Source organism: Mustela putorius, unplaced genomic scaffold (genome assembly GCF_011764305.1).
Source record: "Mustela putorius furo isolate JIRA1106 unplaced genomic scaffold, ASM1176430v1.1 tig00000145_pilon_pilon_pilon, whole genome shotgun sequence".
NCBI classification, from domain to species: Eukaryota; Metazoa; Chordata; class Mammalia; order Carnivora; family Mustelidae; genus Mustela; species Mustela putorius.
Window position 1 is genome coordinate 10,028,810 of NW_025421294.1, and position 26,772 is coordinate 10,055,581.

At 38.2% G+C, this 26,772-nt stretch overlaps 1 protein-coding gene across 7 annotated transcripts in view; it reads left to right on the top strand.

The window, feature by feature from the left end:
• The window catches only part of PDE4D (phosphodiesterase 4D), a 1,492,536-nt gene that overhangs the window by 740,723 nt on the left and 725,041 nt on the right, over positions 1 to 26,772 (top strand). The window contains exon 1 of one of the 7 annotated variants that reach the window (XM_004744611.3): positions 4,316 to 4,941. The exons of the other annotated variants lie outside the window; for them this stretch is intronic. Coding sequence (XP_004744668.1) covers positions 4,676 to 4,941 — 266 coding nt within the window. The 5' untranslated portion in view covers positions 4,316 to 4,675. Of the gene's footprint in view, positions 1 to 4,315; positions 4,942 to 26,772 lie in introns of those variants that run through there. 7 annotated transcript variants of the gene reach the window in all.

A 26,772-nucleotide genomic window follows, 5' to 3' on the forward strand; every position in this document is an offset into this window, starting at 1 on the left:
AAATCAAGAGTCGGGACACCTAACTGACTGAGCCACCCACAGGCCCCAATTTCGGGCAAGTCATTTAACTTCCTTATGCTCTCATCTATAAAATAGTGGTAATGAAATAATACACTTAGAGTTATTGTAAGAATTTAATGAAATACAATGCAAAGTGCCTGGCACAGAGGTGATATCTACTGAGTGTAAATTTTTTAAGTTCCTGCTATCATCTAGTGGCAGGTGGCATTTATTGGGTGTTTACTGTATACAAGCATTCTTCTAAACTCATTATTTCAAGGGTATTAACATACTTAATTTTTGAAGCATTCTTATGCAATAGCTGTTATTATAATTCAGTTTCCCAGATGAGGAACTGATCCACAGAATTCAAGTAACAGTAAGTATCATAGCTGGAATTCAAAACAAGCTTTTTGGTTCCAAACACACTCTTCTTAACTACTAGATAATAAAAACTTTCCCACTATCAGATCGTTTCCACAGACTATATCCTATGGGCAGGTTAAAAAGCAGTCTCATTTTAGCACACTGTTTACCTAATTAAAACACAGTTGGCAGGAGAGCCTAGGTGGCTCAGTGGGTTGGACAGCTGCCTTGGGCTTTGGTCATAACCCCGGGGTCCTGGGATGGAACCCCGCATTGGGCTCCTGCTTGGTGGGGAGTCTGCTTCTCCCTGCTGCTCGGCCTGCTTTTGCTCTCTCACTCTGTCAAATAAATGGATAAAATCTTAAAAAACACAGTTGGCAGAAGCATGCAATGCATTCTATAGTCACATATAAATCACTTTAATTTATCCATCCTTTTGTATTAGCTGCACTATTGCTCCTTTTAAATTATGGGAAATCCAGCCTTGCTTATATCTTACCTAGACCAGAGCACATTTTTCAATCCTTGTTCCAGAACCTGTACAAATCTTATTTCTTTTTTGTTTTGCTGCCTGTGAATAATTAATTAAATAAATATTATCGAAGATCCAAATAATCTAAAAAAGCAAATTTAGAAAATCCATAAATTAAGATATTTAGGAAAACCTTTATGAAATTAAGAGATGTTATCTGCTGTTCTAGGCGTGGGTGACTTTTGTCAAAACATTTCACCCACTTTCAAATTTCCACTTGTTAAAACCAAAGGCCTTATTTGGTTGTCATTTTCAGTACTGTGTTTTTCAGAAAAGTTTCTGGCAGCTAATTTTAAAGAGATTTTGTTATAAAGGAAAAGAAAGGAAGGCAAACTGTTTCGTATTCCTGTTGAAAGAGTTCCCTTGACCCTCTGCATTATTACAAAGAAAATCACCAGTTTATCCAAACCTCACCCACCTTTGGATATCTTCAGAACTTTACAAGTTTTAACTTTACTTTTAAGGCAGTGATTTTTCAAGCATGATTTTGAAACGCTATGGGGTTTTCCAAATTATTTGAAGGGAGCATGGCAAAGAATTCTCAAAACAAAATTAATTTTATTTTCAAAAAGCTGTGTGAATGCCATATATCATTTTGGGAATTCAGGAGAGTAATTGTAGATATTGGGATATTAATCAAATAATGATAGGATAGGGAAACCTGTAGAAGAAGGGCAGCTAATTCTATGTCTATGGTGGAGTCCTTTAATAAGCACTAAAGCAATGGGAAATTTGCAGAATGCCTTTGCTCAGTTTTAGAACTCAATGAATTTTCAATAGAATATTATTATATCTTCCATTTTAGCTTAGTTATTCTCATCAACAGAGTACCTAATCTCTGAGCATCTACATGACATGCCACTTATGAGAAGACTAACTTGTAAATATTTTACTCCTTTTAAATGAAGTTACTGAAAGGAAGAACTAGAACCTCGAATATCCTGAACTCAATGAATTTTCCATTGTATGGCCTATAGTATTCTTAGTCTTACAGATTCCTTTATTTGGTCATTGAGAATCATGTTTCTCTACTTAAAACCGGACATTAAGTATCTTTAGCTTCCCGGCTTTCATTAGGTACTTGGGCTATACTTTGACATGTGAATTGTTTTGCAGTTAATTTACAGGATAATAAATGCCCAGACAAAGTGGACAGCATCTAGCTAATCTTTAAATATCCTAGACCATTTCATATAATATCTAGCACAAAATAAATGCCCACAGATGTTTGCTGATTAGAACTGTTTTTAGACAGTGGGACATTTTTCTAATATTTTGAGGGCTGGGCATATGAACTTGCTACTTGTTGTTTAGTGTGTTCCCCCCCCCCCTCACTTTATTCTGCTATCTGAATTCTTTCATTTCTACAAACCTGAATAAGTTTTATATCTATTGACTACTGGGCTTTATTTTTTTATTTTTTCTTCAAACAGACTTGCTTATTTCTTCTTTACTGCATTTGCACATTCTAGTTCCTTATCCTGGAAGGCACTTCTTTGTCATCTTCCTTTCCACTAATTTTTTTTTTTAAGATTTTTATTTATTTATTTGACAGATCACAAGTAGGCAGAGAGGCAGGCAGAGAGAGAGGAAGGGAAGCAGACTCCCTGCTGAGCAGAGAGCCTGATGCGGGGCTAGATCCCAGGACCCTGGGATCATGACCTGAGCCGAAGGCAGAGGCTTTAACCCACTGAGCCACCCAGGCGCCCCCTTTCCACTAATTTTTGATCCTCCATCTGCAAGCTTTACTCCACCTTAACATTTCCTCATCAGTTATGCATACATTTTTCATTTTATTTTTCTGTACTGGATAATTATTACTACATATTCTGGTGCCTTCTCCTGAGTATTGTCCAGTCTTTTCCATTAATGTAAGAGTTCTTTGAAGGCAAGCATTACATACCTGTTTTGCACAACTCCTAATACAATAGTCCTTCAGCCCACTTTACAGAAATTGGATACTCATTTAGTGCTAACATGTAGGAAGAAATTGACATCTTTAGTTTGTTTAAACTAAGGTTGTTTGCCACGTAAAGTTTAGCAGTGACGAAACCTTTTGTACTGGTGAAAATTCTTTAAGAACAATCACATCTTGATTTTTAAAAATTTGAGTATTTGCAGAACAGATTTTCTGATTAAGTCATGGAACGTATGGCTCATTAGATTGTTATAGTTATACCAGGTGGTGACCCTGTGCTCCTGTAAACAGAACCTCAGCATATCTTTTTCTGTAACAATTTAAAGACAAAGAATTTAAATTTAAGGTGGAATACCGATGGAGGGAGTATGGTGGGAAAAACTTTAAAAACTGACCTAATAGCAATCGTAGAAACCAAAACCAAAAACCAAAAACCAAAAAACAACACACACACACACACACAAAGACTCCAGTTGAATCAGACTATTCTGTTCTCTTTTTTATCTGGATGTATTTCTTAATTCCTTCTTAAATCATTGTGTTTTTAAAATACAAAAGAAATATTCTTAGTTCCTGAGAAAAGTGATTTGATTTCAATCCTGAACTCTCTGTAACATCCCTAGACTGCTGGGGATATCTCTATGCAAAGGTTTGGACTCCCTTACAATCCAGTGTTAAAGGCTTGCATTTCCATTTTCCATACAGTGAGATTTAACAGGCTTTATTATAATACTTGCCTACTTACTTGAATTGTTGTAACATTTTAAATTTATTTCCAGTAGTAAATTAAATAGGCAAGAATTTTTTTTTTAAATTTTAAACCTCCTTTGAGTGTGTTGAAACCATGTTGATCACAAATGAAAATCTTACATCAAAAGAAAAATAAGGAAATAACTGTGAAAAACTAGATTTATTTTACCCTTTTATAGTTGACTATATAAAGTTTTGTATACCATCAGTAATAATTGAAACTTCAAAATCATTTTTAACTACTCTTACAAAAACTGTATCCTCCTCTGGAATGTCGTCAGTTTAAATCCAAAGAGATCACAAATACTGTTCTTGGATGTAAATACTGCTGTTCCATGCTTTGAAAGAGCCATAATTAGCAAGGTTGTACAACACAACAGCAACCTGTAATGTGTTCCATATGTGGTATTTTAAAACCTTTTGTTTTAGTTTCTAACAAGAGAAAAAAAAGAGTCCATTTTATTTCCTTGGGATTTGTCTTATAAGGTGCATCAGATTGAATTTAGCGAACAGGGAAGTATTCCTCCTTATCTAGCTAGTGCTTGTTTATTCTTCCCTTATAAAAAGCAAAGGACTAGCAATTTTCTTTTATGAACGGGGACTGATGGCAGATAAATAACCCTTGCGGGAGAGGAAGGTCAAGTTCAAAGTTTTTCTTTCCTTTGGATTCAGGAATAAGCAAATGGAAAGACTAGCCAAACAGCCAAGCAGCAGACATCTGATGGTTAAGCCCTCCCCCCAGGACTTTTTATGTACATAAGCAGAAGTCACTGGAGCAGCTGCAGCGCATTAGTTCCAATAGTTTAACAGGCTGCTTTGTAGCGCTGACAAAGCCAGGCTAACGCAGAGGCTTCCCTCCATATTCCCCTGATCGGCAGAGCAGGGGTGACGTTTAACAAGCTTCCGCTGAGGAGTGCGCTCTTCTCGTCTACACCCAGCCCCACCTTCAGGGAGAGACTGAGGCAGGCGACCAAATGAACTAACAACAGCTGGATCGGACCTGCTTCTCTGGACGTTTCCCCGGACTCTCAGAGAAGCAGCCACTGGAAAGACGCCAGGGAACCACGTTGCCCTGGATTGTCGCCAACTGTACAAAGTTGACCCGGAAAATGGCTCAGCAGACGACAAGCCCGGACACCTTAACAGTACCTGAAGTGGATAATCCGCATTGTCCAAACCCCTGGCTGAATGAGGACCTTGTGAAATCCTTGCGGGAAAACCTGTTGCAGCAGGAGAAGTCCAAGCCAGCCAGGAAATCGGTCTCTCCTAAGCTCTCTCCAGTGATTTCTCCGAGAAATTCCCCTAGGCTCCTGCGGAGGATGCTTCTCAGCAGCAACATCCCTAAACAGCGGCGTTTCACGGTGGCACATACGTGGTAAGGTTTGCGAGGCTGACCGGAATTGGTGGCGGTTACGGCTGGTGATCTGTGCGCCTCCCCCGCTTTCGCTTGTGTGGGTAGGGAGGGAGGACTCTCATCATTCCTCACCTGTGATTTATGGGAAGTCTTGTACCTTACCAAGGGATCCCATAGTTGTCCTAGTCAAAGCAGAAATCCTTTAGACTGGGAATCCTTGAAGTGGGTGGTTCCCAAAGTTCAATACCCATTGCAAGTTCCTACAGGAAAATTGGATTCCAGATGTCAAATAAGAATGCAGTTTTACTCCCATACCGATGTGGTGGTGTTTCTTTGATTTCATAAGCTAATATCCCTGCCAGGTCCTGTAACTAGGACCTGGAAAGAAAGGAAAGAAAGAAAGGACCAGAAAGGAGAGGAGGAAAATCATAGTTTGTTCTCCTTTCTGCATAACACCCAGTTGAACAGAGATGTGTGTGGAGAGACTGTGTACTGTGTGTATAATGGTATGCCCCTCAAGCCCCTCCTTTGCTACTGACTTTAATGTATTTATAAACTCAATGGAAAGAAGAAAGGGTTTAGGAATTCTGTGCAGGAAATTTCTGGCCGTTACTTGGTAATATTGTTGTGTTCTTTGATTTTGGATTCTGTGTTTTGTCAATATTTTTATTTTCTTTGTGAATATTGTTACCTTTTTTTATAATAGGTGAATTTTTATGCATATTTTCACCTAGTTTTTTAGATGAGTCCTGATATTTTCCTGCTTTTATAAAAACAAATATTAAAATTTACTATTGTCTAAGCTCATTATAGTGTTTTGCCTGAGGAGAGGCAATTCTAAGCTATGATGGTGTGTGGGGGGGAGGGGTTTGTCTGTGATACATATTTGGTTTATTTTAGGTAGCAGTAGGTTCTGTACACTACCTGCACATTTTGGTAAAATGAATATTATGAGAAAGAAAACAGCTGAAACAAAACATAATGAATCTGGTAGTTGGGAAATTGATTTTTTTCAATACAATTTTTCCATAGAAAACCAAAGATCATGCCAGAAATGGCAAAGCAAATCAAAGAAATAAATAAATCAGAAATAATACTTCTAGGGAAAAGGCAGCAAGAAGTAGAGAGGGTCAAAATCTAAACTAGCAACATGGCCATACCCTGCACTGTATTAATATCGTAGGTGAAAATAGATGACAAAGGAAATACACATCCCACCCAAAGAGATGTCCAGCCTTAGAATTTTAATTTCAAATAGCTAGATCTCTCACTGGAGAAGTGTTCTTATTTCCTCCAGGATTTTAACTAGATGGCATTTCTGTGTTATTTAGATAAAATGCTCATATGGAAGGTAAGAAAAACCATGCATTATCCAAGCTTAAAAAGAAATTCTGGAAAAGTCACTTTTCTCTGAATAAGGTATTGTTGAAAAAATTAGAGGTTAAGTATGGGGTAAAAGACATAGTTAAACCCTGGGAGATGCTCTGAGGAGAGTGATGGCTTCAGACCAGAGCAGGAAAGCTGCTCATTTATTTTCCGCATGGATATTGTTATCTTTTTTATAGTGGGTGAATTTGTTTTATGCATATTTTATAAAGAATCAGGCCAGAATAGGGTGCCAGAGCAGGAAAGCTGACTCTGGTTCATGAAGATACCAGAATTTTGATATCCAATGTCCTTTTTGGTTGAGATACTTTTAAAAAATTATACTTCCTAAATTGTACTCATTGTTGAATAGATAAGCCTCAGTTTGGTTGCTTGATTTCCAACTGAGTGAAGCAACCTAGAGTTCATCTGAAGGTTATCTGAACTATTTAGACATGTTGAGATGTAATGTAAGGAAGGCAGGAAATCTCATGAAGACAGGCTTTCTTCTGAAATTTCTGGCACTTCCTTTTCTGGTGCTGTTTGGGGGAACACCAAGAGCACAATTTTCTGACGGTATTTTATTTTGGTATATCATGTCTCAGCTAGATCAAGGAGGCATCAAAAGAGCAATGGAAATGGAAAATAAAAATCATAATATCATTCTCAGTAACTCAGGAGGATCCTCCTATCTTTTGTGAACTAAAAGCATCAGCAAGGGATTTGGAAAGAGTACCTCACATCCTCATGTTGGTTCAATGATCCCCAAGACTTTTGTAATATCCATAGGTATTTTTTTTAAGATTTTATTTATTTATTTGACAGAGATCACAAGTAGGCAGAGAGGCAGGCAGAGAGAGAGGGGAAGCAGGCTCCCTGCTGAGCAGAGAGCCCCATATGATATGGGACTCGATCCCAGGACCCTGAGACCATGACCCGAGCCAAGGCAGCGCTTAACCCACTGAGCTACCCAGGCGCCCCTCCATAGGTATCTTTTAACAAATATTATTTTAGGGATGCCTGGGTGGCTCAGTCAGTTAAGCGGCTGCCTTTGGCTTGGGTCGTGATCCTGGGCTCCTGGGATCAAGTCCTGCATGGGGCTCCTCGCTCAGCAGGGGGAGCCTGTTTCTCGCTCTGCCTCTGCCTGCCTCTCTGCCTACTTGTGCTCTCTCTCTGACAAAAAAATAAAATAAAATAAAATCTTAAAAAAAAAAAAACAAATATTATGCTACCTGTGCTTTCATAACTTGGACTAAACACTATGCAGAATTTAAAAAAAAATTCCAAACTGTTTTGATGTATTTACATTTTTTGATACCTAAACTGCTGCTACCACTACCACACTCAAATCCTTTGCTCCTCCTAAGTTAGATGATGAGCCATTTAAATACATGCCTTATATGTTTACCTCAGAATGTTGGTTACTGTGCCTGTTATTCCTGTCCTTCCAATATTTTTAAGTTTATTGAGGTGAAAGTGTTTGATTTGTACATACTGATGAAAGGACTGAATAAGAGCTGTTCATTGGTTTGAAATAATTTGCCCTCTGGTTGAAAAAATAAATCCCATTTGAAGGCATTTAAATAAGGCAATCATGTTGCTCTACAACATACTCTCCGAATCTTAGTGGATTGACACCCTAAATGGTTTCATCTGCTGCTGCTTCTCATGGGTATGCATGCTACCCTGGAGTGTTTCAGCAACCTGGGATCTTACCACCTTGTAGCTCCACTATTTATGACACATGATTTTTAAGCACACCATGCTCAGTGGAATCAGGGGAAAAGAATGGGAAGATGACATGTGTAAGTTTTTATGATGCAGGCCTAGAAATACACATATCACTTATTTCTTGGTTAGAACTCAGCTCAATGAGCACATCTAACTGCAAAGGACGATGGGACATATTTTCAGCTGTTTCCAGGAACAAGATCAAACAGATTGGGTGAATAGCTAGCCCATTTCAATTATAGAACATTATTGCCACCTGCTTTACCCTTTATACCATAGTTGAATTCCTTGAATAACATTTATGATGACCAGCCCTTTAACATCTCTGCACACTTCCTGGATGAGAGTCATATAGAGAAATTCTGTTTGTTGGCAAGTCTATTGATTGGGATGTCCTTGCTAATATTCAGTTGAACTCTCCTTCCCTGTTATTGTTATGCTTGGGTCCAGGATCTGCTTTGAAAACCATACAGCCTGAATCTCTCCTCTCTCCTTAATGTAGCCCTTAAGGGAAGAGGTATGGAGTAACCTGCTGGAAAGCCAGGACCTTGTTCAATTATTCCTCATACATCCATTAATCAATATTTTCAGTGTTAACAGGTTTTTTTTTCTCTTAAACAAATTATTCTCTTAACTATACATCCTAACACATTCCACCTTTATTGTGCTATATTTACTAGGTTGATTGTGGTTATTTGGATTTTCATGACTCATTTCAAGAGTAGCATACTGAGTTGACACAATGTTTCAGGTGTTGTGTGACTTGTATGGAGAGCACCTAAACAGAAGCTAGCCTACCTGAGTTTTAATTCTGACTTCCCATTTACTAGTTGCATGATTTTAAACAAGTTACTTGTCGTAATGCCTCAATTTTCCTATTACCCAGTTTCCTGGGAATAGTAAAGTATCTTTTAGGTGTTGTGGTTTTATTAAGTATAGTATGTGTAGATTACAGTGTAATGTACAGTGATCGACATTGAATGAGTGTCATTGTAAGTAAATATTTTCCTTATTACATATAATACACGTCCATTATTCCAGCCTTGGTCTGCCTGGATCTTCAGGATCACTTGATGACTGTCTTGTCAGTTGTTTGTGAATGGATTGGGCTAAAGAGAAAATATGCAAAGAGACCAAGAGTTTGCAAGAATAATAGGTGTATGTCAGTTTCATGACTATGGAAAAGGAGAAGGCAGAGAGGAGATATATTCCTGAGGTGGAACCATAGAACTTGACACCTCTTGCCTTCCTACCCCATTCCACATGTCATTCAAATCTCTTTGTTCCTGAGAGTTTCCTCCTGTTCCCCCAAATGAAAATAATCTGCCACTTCTTCAGAATCTATAGCAGTTCTTTCAATGATTATTCATAATAATTACATCACTAGCTAATGTTTATTGAACAGTGTTTTTTTGGGTTTGGGGGTTTTTTGGTTTGTTTTTGGTCTCCTACTGTGTGTTAAACTAGAATCCTCTATGTCTGTGCTTTTTACCACTCTGTTTTATCATTTTTACTTAATATTTAGTTCCTTCTAGTCTAGTGATTATAGACAGGACTCTTCTTTCATCTGAGTAGGGGATTCCCTCTAGATGTCGAGAACTCCAAAGTCAATGTGATCTCTGGTGAAGAAAACATAATTTCCAATATACGTTTACTTCAGGAAAATCAGATAGTCAGGAAAATCTTTATGTTTTTCAGGTTTTCTTTTTAATGTACACTGTGAATGAAGAAAAGTGTTTTAGAGGGTGTATAAGTAAAATTAGGGATTAAGGTTTCTCCGGGTAGGTTGATATCTTAGGTAATATTTGTTGTATGACTTACCCTCACAAATTCTGTGTATGCATGTGTGTTTTTATTTTTACTATTTATTTATTTATTTATTTTTAGAAGATTTTATTGATTTATTTGACAGACAGAGATCACAAGTAGGCAGAGAGAGAGAGAGAGAGAGAGAGAGAGAGGAGGAAGCAGGCTCCTCAGGAAGCAGAGAGCCCGATGTGGGGCTCGATCCCAGGACCCCAGGATCATAACCTGAGCAGAAGGCAGAGGCTTTAACCCACTGCACCACCCAGGGGCCCCTACATGTGTGTTTTTAGTTACAACATTTAAAGGTAGAAGAACCAGTTAGTAACATCCTTAACAAAATAATTTCTTTAGATGTATTTTTGAAAGGCCTCTTGCAGGAGACTTTTAGGTAATCTAAAGATTTTTAGGGAGCTAGATAAGTGCTTTTGGCCATATTTTTATTTATTTTAGATTTCTCTTTATCTGGCTTTGGTATTAGATATAAAACTGTTCATGTTTAAAAGTAAACATTTGCTTTCTTGAGTCATAATTTCTTCAGCAACTGCACTTGTTTTTATGGTTAATAAAAGAGAAATATGCTATAAATTTTCTTCAAATTAAAGAAGGGAGGAAAAAACCCTTCCCTATCTATAAAGGAGTAATCTAGCCATTTAGAGAGTTTGTAGCATGCACACACACATGCACATACGGGCACATGAGTAGGTTTTCAAAGCCAGTGTTATTGATGGTATTTGAGGACTCTCTCCTTTGTTCTAGTTCTCCTATATTTGCCCTATGTAACTTTAAGGTGATCTTTTCTCTGTCCTTTATGATACAGATATCCAGAGACAGGCATTGCTAGTGTTTTCTGAGGAGCTGAGAACCCAGAGGTGAGCTGTGAGTATAGTGTGATACCAGGAGGTGGGAAGGAAGTTTCTGGGGAAATTATCTGGGGAGCACAACAGGAAGTACTGCAGGCATGTTGGGTGGGGTCACTTGGCTGAATATTTAGCTGTGTCTCTGGCGTAATTGGCTGTGTATTTTCAGCGGAAATCTTGGGGGCACTGGAAGTTAAGGGTGTCTGTAGCTTTTAAAAGATTGATTCGCCTTTCCTACAAATCAGAATACCCCTGGAGGATATTCCTCTTAAAGAAGTTGCCAATTGTCTTGCAATATTTAAGAAATTACAAAGAAAAAACCTTAACAAATGGTTGCTGAGGCAAAATGAAGAAAATGGTGAAATGACCTGGCAGTTTATTACACATATGTGCTTTCTGTGACTTTTGACATTTATATTAAATCAAGAGAGAACACTTGAAGCACGTCCACACCAGCTGAAGCCATTACTACTAATGGTAAATATACCTTTAAGCAAAAACAATCTTTTTTGTAAACTTGGCAAAAGTGTTGAATTAAGAAGAAAAGAATTGAATCTCAGAGTTCATTAACATTATTTTTCAATCATGGTTTTAATTTTCACAGTCCCTCTTTGTATACATATCCTTATAAGTAACAAGTTCCTGTGAGGTTAGGTAATTAAATGAGGTTCAGCACTTTTTATGGGTTTTTTTAGACTAGAAGTTGCTAAAATTGTTCTTCAAGTAGCAGTTTCAGGAAGAAGTTTTATTATCACCAGTGTAGCAAAATTATGTCATTGTTTTTTTAATGGATTTGCTTTTGAAAAGAAATCACGTTTTTAAAACGTGATTACTTTAGGAGAGTTGAAGCCCTCTATTACTAGCTCCACTGGCCACTTATATTTGACCTTAGTTACTCAACCTTTTTCAATTGTAGAGTCTCTATTTAAAAGTCATATGGTTATAAAGGTATTTGATATTTACAAGTAAAAATTTGACTAATTAAATTTACAAAGTGATAACAAACTGTGGTACATTTAAGATAAGTAATTAAAAACCAAGTTCCAGCTTGGTGTTGTAAGTGAGTGAGGTAGACGCCACATGGGTGTAAAGAGGGACAGAATTCTTTAATAATTCTGTGACTCATTAAAAGGCTGCAGGGCCTTCAGAATGAAAATCAGTTGGTATTCACTCTAAGATACGATCTAGAAGCCATGATTTTAGGTAGGAAATATGGAAATCTATAGATAATAATAAAAATCCAATTAAAATTTTCTTTTATGGTATCTTCAATTATATACTATTTTAATGTATCAGTCTCTTCTGCATATATAAAATAGGAAAAAATCCTTTTATCTTTCATGTTAAAGGCATAAATGCTCTGTTTCACATGAAGTACTTATTCACAAAGTGAGATCATCAGTTGATATGAGAAGAATCATCCAACTTCATTTTGGAATAAAAACTTTAGGTTCATAATAACATAGCTTATAATCTTAGATTTATTATAACATAGCCCTTAATGATTTCTCTCTAGCTCAGCATCAGGTTTTTTTTCTTTTTTTAAGATTTTTTTTTTTTTTGAAAAATTTTTTTTAAAGATTTTATTTATTTACTTGAGAGAGAGACAGTGAGAGAGAGCATGAATGAGGAGAAGGTCATAGAGAGAAGCAGACTCCCCACAGAGCTGGGAGCCCGATGTGGGACTCGATCCCGGGACTCCAGGATCATGACCTGAGCCGAAGGCAGTCGTCCAACCAACTGAGCCACCCAGGCGTCCCTAAGATTTTATTTTTATTTATTTGATAGAAATCACAAGTAGGCAGAGGGGAAAGCTGAGCAGAGAGCCCGATGTGGGGCTCGATTCTAGGACCCTGGGATTATGACCTGGACCAAAGGCAGAGGCTTTAACCCACTGAGCCACCCAGGCTCCCCCAGCATCAGGTTCTTAATGTACATTGGCCTTCAAAACAAACAAGAATTGAATTTAAGTATCATTAGCTGTATTTTCCATATGCAGATGCTAGGGTTCATAAAAATTTTTGTATAACCAAGATCAAGTAGCTCTGAAGCCATGAAGTGAGTTGAGTTCAAACTTGAACAAAGGTCTGCCTAACTTTCTATCCTGCATTCTTTCAGCAAAGCAAGAGCTAAGAGTCACATTCACATTTATGTCTCTACCTTGAATGTATATTGAGGCAAAAACAATGAGTGTTCAGTGACTTTACCAGAATAGTGGTGAAGTTCACAGAAGGGCAGGGGCAGAATTCATTCTTGGTGTAGAATCTTAGTTTATTTGTTTACACATGTAGCTTGTAGAATGTAGTTGTTCTTTTTATGATGAAAGTGAATGTATGTACAGGAGAAATATATGTCTTTGGTGAAGGAGGGTTTCAGAGTCAATAGAGAGTATTCTGATTCAGAGTAGTTTTTAAAATAAGACTGGCATAAAGACAAAACCAATCAGAATAATTTTATTTTCAGTGATTCAGAGGAAAAGGCAAGGAAGGCTTGGGCTCTAAAGAGATCAACTTAAAAATCTATTAATGCTTAGTTCCAGAAGAGCCAGCTGGAAATGATGGTCTGCAGGCTCAAGTCACTAAGCAACAGAGCAGCAAACTGCTTGGTAACCAGAGCTGGCCTGACTCACAGGCTGGCTGCGAACAACCGGATAGCCGGATAGGAGGATAGGAGGACCAAAGCCCATCGTACCTCAAAACAATCTCCTTCTGTTCATCTGCCAGCCTTCATGCCAGATCCCTTCATTATGGGCTCGTCCCCTTGACTTAACAAGATACCTGCCTTTTGAATAGAACTGTCTCTGGGGCCAGAAATAAATGCTGTCTTTCCTCTTTCAAGTGACAGTTCTGAGATTGTCTTCTTCGGGTCAGGACATCATTTGAAATGTAAGGTTTAATGAAAGAAAAGGAGTGAGAACATTGGGAATCAGTGGCCTGACTTTAGGTTTTTGTGAGCTAGTGTATACAGGACCAGATTGCCTGACTTCATTTGGTGATACCTGTCTTTGAACTCTGAGAGCACAATACCTTGCTATTTGTTTGTCATTTTGTCATCTTCTGCTATCTTCTATTTCATGTGTGCAATTTGCCTGTATAGCTGAACTATTAGTTCCTAAAATGTAGCAATCTCTGTATCCATCTGGAGTGCCAAGTGACACCTGTATAATACTCATTTAGTAAATATTTATTGTTTAATTGAGAAACATCCCTTCCATTACTGTGCCTCTTATGCTAAACTGCCAGGGAGATCTATACTCTTCCAGCCTTAAAGTCCTGGTAATGTGGTATTTGAATGCTCTAGTGGAAAGAAGTTTCAAACTCAATGATTAACCATTTATATGGATTTTGTCACCGTGAGTTTGTGTGTGTGTGTGTGTGTGTGTGTGTGTGTGTATTCTGGGTTTGCACACACTAGACTGGTTTAATTTAACTGTAGTATATGTGTATGAATTAGTATGTTAGAGTATCACAAATTTGTCAAGTATATGCATTTTAACAATATTTAGTTTACGTTTTGAAATTAAATTATGCCTGTTGTATTTCTGAAGAAAATAAACTTACATAAATATATTTGTGATTCTTAGGAAATTACTGAATAACTAGCTTGTAAAGCTCTAATGACTAATCCTTATCTCTTAGAATTCATAGTGGTTAAATTATACACCAAGACCTAAGCTTATAAAGGAAATGTCAAGATTTTGAGGAGAAGTTTAAAAAAAAAGAAAAAAAACCCCACCTTTTATAGTTCCTTTTTTAGGATGACAATTTAGAGAAACTTTGAACTGGCAGGAAACTAAGCATCAGTTCTCCAAAGTAGATCTTCAGAATAAGTAAAATTGAATAATAGGAAACTTTTTTGAATACATTTAGCATAGAAATGTTATTTTAATGTAAATATTTTCTCTATAGTTCAATCTATATTTATTTTTACATTGTGGTAATTTCAAACCAACCAAATTTCCTTTCCATTACCCTTATGAGTAGCCCTCTGATCAAATTAGCCATTATTAAAATAAAGTTGTTTCCTCTGTATATTGTTATTAATAGGGTATGTTTTTTTTTTTCATTTTCTTATAGTACTGATTTCATATTTATATTTACATATGATGAGTGTGTACTGTTGGTCTTTGGAAGTAAGCAACTTTCTGATTGATAAGGATACTTAGATTATCATTTCTGCTTATTTTTTTTTAAAGATTTTATTTATTTATTTGATAGAGAGAGATGACAAGCAGGCAGAGAGGCAGGCAGAGAGAGAGAAGGAAACAGGCTCCCCGCTGAGCAGAGAGCCAGATTTGGGGCTCGATCCCAGGACCCCGGGATCACGACCCGAGCCAAAGACAGTGGCTCAACCCACTGAGCCACCCAGGCGTCCCTATCATTTCTGCTTATTTACCTTCTTTAGGTTTATAGTATTTGTTTTCTTTGCTTTATTCTCTGCAGCGTGATTTTTTTTTATGACTCTCTACTGAATAAGTGCCAAAGAGAACAACATATGATTTATGGGTAGTAATAACTAAGCCATATATGAATAGGAGGCTGATGACGCACAAGGTTGAATGATGTAGCTCTCTTCTGAATAGAACCTGGCTTCCTTTAATAAAGCCTTCTTATTAATAACAAGAGCAATATCATTAATAGTGTGATCATTCCTGTATCACCTTTCCAGCTTAAGGTCCATCCATGAATCATGTGCACTGTTTTACATTTAATTTTTATAATGGACTTAACATTTTTATTTAAAGGTCTATATGTTTAGGAAAGAAGCTTTATAACATTACTGTAAATTGGAAACCTGTGTCATTTATCATGCATAGAAGATCACTGAAACAAATACAGGTAAGAAAGATTGCACAGATTCAAGTGTAGGAAGATTCTATGACTGACTGAAGGTTCTGAACCTGAAGTCTGCTCTCCTTTTAAAATGGTAGTTAGCAAGTAATACAGAGATGTGAAAGACCAGTTAAGCCTTTCTCCTTAAGACAGTAAGAATGACAGAAAGAGATTTGGAAAGGAAATAACCTTCTCAGCATTTAATTCAGAATTTTAAAATTCACTAAACCACAGCACCTATGCCTAAAAACCATCCTGGTGTAACATTAGACCTTATAATACACTAGCCCGGTGATCCTTGAACCACTGGAACTTCCACTGTTGGAAGAAGGACATTGGTCCTTACAGACTTTTCACATCTGAATTGTTCAGTTGAAAGTAAACACACTGAATTTGGACTGTGTAATTCCAATTCTGAAGCGGAACGTGAGGTGTTGTTATCCTGTTTTACCACCACTGTCTACTTACTACCTACCTGGTAGCTACACAGATGTAAATAAACGTAGAACTGGTCCATGAAAAATGTGTGCCCTCTAATGTCAGCTTTCAAGCCAAAGAGCACCAACATGAACATTTTAAGAGTGTAGGATCACCATACAAATAAGTGAAAGCTGAGCAAGTGAGGAGTCTGATTTTTCTATACCTCTGTAATCTTCTGAAGAATTTACTTAATTCTAGACTCAAACTCCTGCGTAGGACAGGCTTTGTAATTCACAAGGCCCAATGTAAAGTAAAAATACAGGAACACTTGCTCAAAGGAGTGTGAGGAATTTCCTGACAGCAAAAGCTGAGCCTTCAGTCCAGCCCACGCCCTTTGGAGAGTGTGGTCCTTACACAGACGTCTATGTGGTCATGTCTATGGAACCGGCCTTGCACCCACAGCAGATCTCAGCTGGGGCCCCAGAAGTCACATTTGTGGACAGCTCTACAAGTGAAGCTGGAACCATCGTTTGACAGACATTTCTTAGAGGAGCATCTCCCATTGGCCACCTCCTTCTCTTTTTACACTATAGAGACTCCAGAAGACTGATATGCTTTGGAGTAAAAAGTGAAAGTCAGCAGTGCACCAACTGTAAAGTAAGGAGGAGCATTATCTTCCCTTCATCTTGAGGGTTTTCTTCACAGTGGAACAAGTGCATGCGTAAATTAAAAGCAGTTTTGCCTTTGCATTTAAAATCACTTACTGATATGCTCAGCATCAGCAATGGCAGTATGCTATTAGCATTTGATACTATTGCTGACCCCTCCTTGAAACTGTCTTATTCACTGGTTTAACTCCTATTTCTCTGAGATCTCTCTTCTCCTCCTTCATTGACTTCATTTCCAACACAAATTGAAGTGCCCTCCCATTATGTAATTAGCCCTTTGGCCTCATTTCAGCATGCTCCCTGCACCATCCACCTGAAGTCTGCCCCAGCACCAGTTGCTAGCTTCATTTAAAATATGACAAAACCCAACTCTTAAGCCTGGCTCAAGATCTGTGTGTCTCTTCTGGACATTTCCACTTGGGAGCTCTACTCTTACCTCAGATACAATGTGAAAAACTGAGTTCACTGTTTCCCCACTTCTGGTTTTTCTATTTCTGTTCTTAGAACCACTGCTTTCTCAGTCATGTTTGACTTCTCTTTTGCCCTTTCTCTGGCTAGGCCTATAGATTAGTTCATCTGATATTTCTTGCTTTTCTGTTTTTTCCTGATACCACTATCTGTTTTAGCATCAGCCTTATGTTTGGGCTAGTTCAAAAACATCCTAACTATCTTTGTGCCACCAGTCCCTTCCCTCTGAGGATATGCTACCTGTGCTGTCTCCTTAATTACCTCAAAGTTCTGCGATCTCTTCCTGCTATCTATGGTGGGGGTAAGCTGATGTTTTTCTGTAAGGGGCCAGAGAGTAAATGTCTCAAGCTTTATGGGCCATGGCCTCTGTGGCATCTACTCAGTTATGTCACTGTAGTGCCAAAGCAGCCCAAGACATAAAATGGGATGAGTACGCTCAATGAAACTAGTTACAAAAAATTATAGGAGGCTGGATTTGGCCCACTGGGCTATAGTTTACCAATCCCTGGTCTGCAAGATAAAGTTCAGACTCCTCTACTTGGCATCGAAGTCTATATTATCTGTTCTAAACCTTATCTGGTATTGGTTCCTGTGGATACTTCACAGCATTTATTCTGGAGCTGAGTCTTGAGCAGGGTTTCTCAGCATTGCCACTGCTGACATTTGGATCCAAATAATGCTTTGTCATGGGGGCTATCCTATGTATTGTAGGATGTTGGGAGCACCCCGACCACTATCCATGAGATGTCCGTGATCCCATCCTATTATGAAAATCCTAAAGGCTTCCAAACATTGTCAAATATTCCTCAGAGTGGGTGGGTGAAAACTGTGCTTAGTAAGAACCAGTGATCTAGAGAATAAGCTTTATGAAGGGAGAAATGAGTTCCGCTTCATTCACTGTGTCCCTAGCATCTAGTACAGTCTTGTGACACAGAAAGATGTCTGGAAACGTACTGTCTGGTCCAGCTTTGTTCCTCACTTACTGTGAGCTCTTAGATGCATCTTTTATACTTATAGGCCACCATTAAGTTCATCTGTAAAATGGAACTATACATAAAGTCATTCAAAATTTCAAATGATAAACTTAATAAAAAAAATCTTTGAAAAGAATAAAATACTAATCAAGCATAATGTGAAAATAGTATTGGTGGGACACTATGGGTAATCTGAACCTCTTGAAATCTAGAAGTTTGATCACCTCACAAACTGTGTCTACCCCCTGAAAATCATTGTATGGGATGCTATTAGGGCATTGTCTTTGCTCTCAAGAATTAGATGGGGCATAGATGATAACTCAAGTAACTGAAACAGCAGCCAGAACTGCAAAGAGTGGAAGGAGTTTTTAGGAGGCAGAGATTTGTTTCTGGAAGTGGGACTTTCTTGAGATTTGAGATGGAGTATAAGATGGCATGGTCACAAAGAAGGGCCTGAACATTTTGTTAGATTATTTAATTAATCATAACTATAATTGAATTAGGTAGAGTTGATTTATTTGCCTTCTTTTCTTCCAAATTTTTATTAAATTCTAGTTAGCATATAGTGTAGTATTGGTTTCAGGAGTAAAATTTACTGATTCTTTACTTACATATAACACTCAGTGCTCATCACAACAAGCACTCTCCTTCATACCCATCACCATCTAGTCCATCCCTGCCACCTCCTCTCCAGCCACCCTCATTTTGTTCCCTATCATTAAGAATACCTTTTTTTTTTAAAGATTTTATTTATTTCTTTGACACAGAGAGAGAGATCACAAGTAGACAGAGAGGTGGGCAAAGAGTGGGGAGGGAAGCAGATCCCCTGCTGAGCAGAGAGCCTGATGAGGAACTTGATCCCAGGCCCTGAGATCATGACCTGAGCTGAAGGCAGAGGCTTAATCCACTGAGCCACCCAGGCGCCCCTAGAATACCTTATTTTAATGGTTTGTCTCCCTCTCTCTCCTCTTCTTTTTCCCTTCCCACAATGTTCACCTAATTATCATATTTTTAAAAGGAAAAAATGAGGCCTAAAAAGGAATTTGATATGAACATAAAACCTGGGAGATTTGAGTAGGGAGGGAAATGTAGTGAAGTATGGAAGGAGAAGAAATGGCAGGAGATGAATTCTTTTTGTCAAAGGAACAACTGAATCTCCATGGGAACTACATGGGGTTTGTGTGAGTTTGAGTCCAGCTCAGAGTATCTCCGGGGAAGGTAGGCTGGAATCAGGTTTTGAACATCATCTAGCATTCTCTGTCTCCCTCCCTCCCTCTCTCTCTAACAAACAAAGACACCAGTGATTTATAGGCTTAAATGAAACACAGTCAATTTTATCTTTCTTAACAGCTTCACTCCAACCAAATAAAAGGAAGTGACATTTTGAGTTATTACCCCATGCTAAGCTTGCTAAGCTTCAAGTGTGTGCACTGAAAACTCTCAATAGTTAGAATGTGAGAGTCAGTGCAATTAGACCAATCTACACTATTTTCAGTTAGATAATATCCTATCCCTTCTAAGATAATCCTCCTGAAATAGCAGAATATACAATTTTCTTTCCATTCAAATCAGGTGTGTCCATTCCACTTGTGGCGCTTATGTTCCAATGCATAGAACAGAGACATTATTTACAAGGACTGTGCCTGCTTTTTCATTAAGTTGCAAGAGAATGCAATACTTAGAACACATCTAGCAGTTCTGATGGTCTCTATACAGAAAACCATCTTACTCTGAAGACATTTTATCTGTTTCCACACTGGCTCACCAGGGTAAAAATCAGAAGCTAAATATCCTGCTATCCATTCATCCACTCAAAAAATAATTTCTGAGTGTCTACTCTGTATCTGTCACTCTTCTAGGGATATAGCACTAACAACAACAACAACAACAAGATAAAATTCTTCCCCTATGGAGTAGTACTCTAATGGGGGGGTGGGGGACAACATACAGATAAATATTTCAGTGGGTCAGAGAATGATAAGTACAGCATAGAAGAATAAAGCAGGGCTAGAGGATAGAGTTTTGTATAAGCTTTTTGGGGTGGACTCTATAAGGTAACATTTGAGCAGAGATTGAAGGGAAATGATTATAAAATAATCTAGGGGAAGACCATTTTAGGCAGAAATGAGGTGTGCAAAGGCTCTGAGGGAGGATATGATGGTGTGTTTGAGGGAGGGGGATGTTGTAGAGAATGAGATCAGAGTCATTGAAGGGGGCTAGATCATGCAGTGTTTTGAGGCTGGAGTAAAGGATTTGACAATATGGGATGATCTTTTTTCTGGGTGGTACATCAAAGAAAGGAGGATTAACAATGGAAGTATCTGCCTAAGGGAGGACATAGTCTGTCTTGAGTTTTATAAGAATTGTCCAGGCTCCTGTATGGTAAATACAGATGTGGGGAAGAGATAAAAATAGGGAAACCAGTTAAGACATTATTGCAGGAATCCAGGTGAGATATAATGATGGTGCAGACTAAATAGTTTTTACTAGCTGATGTCATGATACTTTCTGGAAATATAGAAGAGCAAGAAAAACATTTCTCCTTTATGGGCCATAGTACAAAAATGTAGAAGGCACCACTCGGGGCTGAAGTAAAGCAGCATCGTCAATGGGCAGCTAGTACTGTTTACACAATAAGGTGCACGAGACACAGAAGAGATTGAGAATACAGGGGATTTTACTGAGGACAGAGTAGGAGCACTGGAAGTTACAGTGGAGAGTTTGGAGTTTGGGGGGAGGGCTGTGGATTTAAACCAGATGAGGGGGTTTACAGGTCCTCTGAGGATAAGAGACTGAGGATGAGCAATATCTTGGCAGTCTTGGGGTCCTTGTGTTGATGAGTGTGAGTCAAAGACAAGGATCTCAGTGGAGGCTGTGCAGTTAGAAAAGCACAACTCATCAGCTGGGACAGCCATTCTTTTGGGTCTGGTTTTTTTTTTTATATTTTTATCTTTATTTTTTATTTTTTTAAAGATTTTTATTTATTTATTTGACAGAGATCACAAGTAGGCAGAGGAGATCAAGAGGAAGAAGCAAGCTCCCCATCGAGCAGAGAGCTTGATGTGGGGCTTGATCCCAGGACCCTGGTGGGACAATGACCTGAGCCAAAGGCAGAGGCTTTAACCCACCGAGCCACCTAGGCACCCCTGGGTCTGTTTTTTATAACTGAGGCTCACTAATTCACCTATAGCTTATTTACAGAAATGGCAGGGAGAGGCAGTGGAACTGGGCTGGCCAGGTCCACCCGGCTGTCTTCATTCCAGCTTTTTGTCTAGTAATGCTGTGTTCCTCCTACCAATTACCATATACTTACGCTGGAGGGGATGAGAGGTGTGAGAGAAGATGCTGAAAGGCAAGTAGGAAATTGCTAGTTTCCAGATGTAAGGCCCTGGGGCAGATTTCCTAATATGAACTTGCCATTTTGTTCATGCACTGGGTAGAAAAATTCCTCTTATGCAGCACGATGTTACAACTAGATATTGGAGAACCAAAATATTTCTTTTTTTTTTTAAACATTTTACTTATTTATTTGTCAGACAGAGATCACAAGTAGGCAGAAGAGAGAGAGAGGTGGAAGCAGGCTCCCTGCTGAGCAGAAAGCCCAATGTGGGGCTTGATCCCAGGACCCCGGGATCATGGCCTGAGCCGAATGCAGAGGCTTTAACCCACTGAGCCACCCAGGCACCCCTGAGCCAAAATATTTCTGAAAAAAATATGCATACTTACCCCAGTGGTTCATACATGTCATTATAATGATACTGATTTTATTAAATATATTGGTTTTCTGTATAGGCAATAAAATATATCCAAAAGAAAGCAGGACTATGCCACATTTTAATATTTATACGGGAGTGGTTTCATGATCCTATCTGTAAACAGAACAAATATGAAATGGGTAGAACATAGATAGCTTTCTCTTTGGAGTTCAAATTGTTGGTTTGTGTTGCCTGTTTGCATATTTATATTGTGTGAGCTAGCTGGCTGTTATTAAGAAATATGATCTTTTGTGTCTTAAGAGTGTGCCCTGCAAAGCAACATGTACAAACTGTTTTTTTTTTTTTTCTTGCCCTAAGGGAAAGGGCGAGCCCTGGCACTTTTTAACCTGTGAGGATTATGTAGCTCTTGCTGTGATTGATTCATTGGCTTCTCTTCCAGAAATGCTCCCGGTATGTGTTTTGTGCTCTGACAGAGCCATGGTTTTGCTGATCCGCACGTCACCCCTGTGAAGACGTGGGCATGCTTTGTACATTTGCTTCTGTAGCCTGGGAAGCATATTTCAACACACTGGCCAGAATTGGCTAGAACATGCTTGTCACTCCCAGCTGACTCTGATGACGCTCTTGCCAACGTAGATTTACATCAACACAGTTCTTAACTGGAAAAAGTTCATTTGGAATATACAGAGTAGCCCATTTAAAAGAGGCATGGCATCAATTTGAAGAGGACTGCATTTTAAGGGAAGTATTGTAAGAAATACACTGTCAATGGAATGTTCCACAGAGCCCAGAATTATAATCAGCATTACTCAAGAGTTTTCCCCCTAGAAACCATATGTCACTCACTCCTAAGGAGTTGGTTATCCTGAAGAAAATCACTCTATTCCAGACTTGCCTTCTTAGCATGCTGGAAATGTAGGCATTTCTGGCCTCTTCTCTTCCTTTCTACATAATCCTAACTCTGTATTCATTTAAGAGAGTATGACATGCTCCAGCTGATGACATGCACTGTGATGTAACAACATTGCTTATTGCTTGCCCCACATTCAGTTTGGCAACTCAGTGGATAAACAGATTTTTACTATTATCATGGAACCTTTTGGCATTTGTCCATCTTGCTTTTTGACTCATCCTCAATATCCTAATGAATGTTTGGGATAGGCATATTACTCAGATGCTTGCGTCCACAGACAGGAAACCAGGCACTCAGAAATAAAACCCGTTACCATAGCTATTCAGAAAAAAATATATAAAACTGTCTTTGTTGTCTAAAAGAAAAAATTCAGTATCGGTGGCATATGACCTTTGATTACTGTTATTATGACCCTAAACTATTCACCCTTCATTTTCATCATTCTAGTCTATTCCAAGTCATTACAGTAATGGAAACAACTGAATGGGTTTGCAATTTTTACTCCTCTTCTCATGACAGCCAACAGGACTCTCAATGACACAGGCTTTGATCTGCCTGCTTTTAAATCTCTTAAGCAGGGAAGCTCTAGGCAGCTTCTTCTCAGAAGATTTTACAATCCTAATAGACCTCATCATAAATTCTATACTTTGCTTGTTTAGGCACATCAAAGTCAAGCTTTATACCAGGGGCCACCCAGGAAGTTAAGGTCATCAGCTTCTTGTAATACCTACTGGGTCACTGTCATGCCTAGCAATAATAAAGGTTGACTGTGCAAAGTGATCAAAAGTTATGGACTACAGTATAGAAATCTTAAAGAATATGTTCTGCCTTGTTGTTTCTTCTGCTGTGTTTTGTTGAGAACTAATACTGTTGTAATTAACTCCAAAGTGTTCTATGCTCTTTGCATTTAGAACGGAGGGAAAAAATATATAGAAATAAGATATTTCTCCTGTGAATTAACACATGAAATCTATAATTATCAGAGCCAAGATGCAACACTTTAAAGAGATGAATTTATAAGCCTATCAGAAGGTAGGATTGGTCAGAATTTGGGTAGGCATAAAAGACAATCACAAAAGAAACAGTTTGCTGTGCTTTTTCAAACGTCTGAAAGAGGAACTGTTGGTTAGCAGAATGACATTAGACATTAAAACTATGTTAATCATCTTACTAATAACCTTTCAAATTTATCTGTCTTATTGATCCCCTATTTATCTCTGTATATTTTTCTTGTTCTGTGTTCACAAAGCCATCTTCTGATTATAGTCTTCATTATTATATAGGACTTTCTAATGAGAAAGAAAGCCCCCGGTCAGATGGTTGAGCATTCTAATCTGCACAGTAATTGTTGTGCTCAGTGAAAAGAAATTAATTGGTATCTGGATTCTCTTCAGCAGTTCCATGAATTTATACGACAGGGGTTTGCTCATGAGAGAGGAGTTTGCTCTCGTGTGCTGAGAGATTTCAGTTTCTGAGTCTACAGAACTCACTGCCAGATTTTAATCCTAGCATTTCTCCAAGGTATTGCCTATCTTGAAGGCCTTTTGGGGAAAAAAAAAAAAATCTGCTAATCTTTCCAGGCGAAACTCTTCTCCCTTGCCATGCTCTAAATATTTTCTCTAGGAACTTTGGTTGCAAGGTTTTTTGTATTTACACATTTTAAAGCTGTAATCACAATAAGAATAAGGAAAAGGTGTAAGGTTCCATTTCCTTAGTCTTTTTCCTCAATGGAAACTGTTTGGTGAGATGGTCATGATATATGCTTTGAAATTAATTTTATGACTCTAACATTTAGCCCAGGGTAGATTTGGCTTTCATTTGTTTGTATTTCTGAGGGTCTGATGTCTTACAGAACTTGGTCAGCTATTCTAGGAAATATGTTCAATACTCACAGACATTAATGGGATTTTTCTGGACTCTTTCTTTCCTTTGCCTTACCCCCTTTTAGATCCAATAACTTAGAGGGGCACCCTGAACGTTACAGCTTTCATCCTTGAATCTGATGTTACTTTTAGGGAGTTTCGCATTTTAATAAGATTTTTTTGTTTGTTTGTTTGTTTGTTTTGAACACAGAAAAGTCTTTGGGACTTAAGTATGTGAATCTCAACTTGAACAGTTGCAGATTTGTGGGACAAGGTTCAGATCAACCACATCAAGAGTTGTGGCACTGTTAGGTTGTTTCATCTAAGCACCCCACCCCGAAGTAATGACTGTTTAGACAATGACAAAACTATACACAAGGAAGTGATATGAAAGTGAGGATCATTGCTGAAACAAACTGAAACATTTATTCTCAGATAAATGTCCTCCAGAGAAGGGCATCTGAATTAGTTTCCAAGACCTGCCATCACAAATGACCACAAATTTAGTGGCTTCGAACAACTGAAATCATTCACAGTTCTCAAGACCAGAAGTCCAAAATCAACGTGTTGGCAGGGCTGTACTCTCTACAGAGGCTCCAGAGAAGAATCAGTTTCGTTCCTCACTAACTTCTAGTGGTTGCTGTGCCCCTTGGCTTGTGCCTACATCACTCCAATCTTTGCCTCTGTTTTCATATGCCTTATCCTCTTTTGGTCTTTTCCTCTTTGTGTCTCCTATAAGGACATTTGTCATTGGATTTACTTGGATAATCTAGGACGATCTTCTCAAGATCCCTAACTTAGTTACAGCTACAAAACCCTATTTCCAAATAGGGTAACAATCACATGTTCTGGAGTTTAGGATATGGACATATCTTATTTAGGATCACCATTGGGCCCCTTATAGCATCTAAGGATAGGCCTTCTTGTGAGAGTCCCTGAGAAAGCCCTCCAGATAGCCTGAAATCTGGGCCACACCCACATGAACAGTCCTTTCTGACTACTGCAACAACTCTTGAGGTTCCAGTTGGAAGAGCTAAGGCAATAAGACTACGTGGGGCAAGAAGCCAAGAACACTAAAATTCCCTTAAGTGGAAGACTGCCATGGTCCCTAGATGTTCAGTCTTTGTTGATATTTCTTCCCAAAGCTCAGGAAAGGCATGAGAAAAAGAGAAATAGGGAAATTATATTTATTTTGTATCCTTTGCATCTAGAACCCTTTTTAGAGAGAAAGGAAAAAAAAAAAACTATATGCATAAGAATTAGGAAAGGAGACCAATGGGTGTTTTCCCTGGTTTGGTTTTTTTTTTGTTTTTTTGTTTTGTTTTGTTTTTGGTGAAAGTTTGATGCTGGTCTCAGTGACTAACATTAGCATTTTAAAACCACGAACGTAGTACATATTTATGGTAAAAATTCCTATAAAACATAGTGGTGTATAATTCCCTTGATGATGTTCCTCCGTGCTCACAGCTTCCCATGTGCTCTCACCAGAGCAGTTGCTCTTACCATTGTCAGGTGTAGCCTCCCAGAAAAAAAAATTTGTGCATATTTAAGTAAATATAATAAAAATAGTGATCATACTTATCATGTAATTTATATGTATTAAGCATATTGCCAGCTATTTTCAGGGATCACTTCATTTATTTCTCATTACAGACCTGAAGTGTATCTACGAGATAGATTTCTACCAGTGAGGGTGCCTAGGTGGCTCAGTTAGTTAAGTGGCTGCCTTCAGATCAGTTCACAATCCCAGGGTTCTGGGATCAAGTTGTGCATCAGGCTCCCTGCTCCACAGGGACTCTGCTTCTCCCTCTGCCCTTCTTCCCACTCATTCTTTCTTACTCTCATTTTTATATTTTATAAATAAAATTTTTTTAAAAAGTTTCTCAGTCTTTTTTTTTATACTTTGTAGTTTTAAAAAGTTACATGTAAATTTTTTTTTAATTTATTGTGGACAAAACCACATAACATAAAACACTCCTTTGACCATTTTTAAATGTATGGTTCAGTAGTATTAAATATATTCACATTGCTATAGAACACATCTCCGGAAATTTCTCATTTTACAAAACTGAAACTGTACACATTAAGCAACAACACCCTACTCTTGCCAATTTCTGATAGTCACCATTCTACTTTCTATGAATTTGAGTTTGTTAGATAGTTCATATAAGTGGAATCAGATAGTATTTGTCTTTCTGTGACTGGCTTATTCCACTTAGTGTAATGTTTCCAGAAGTCAC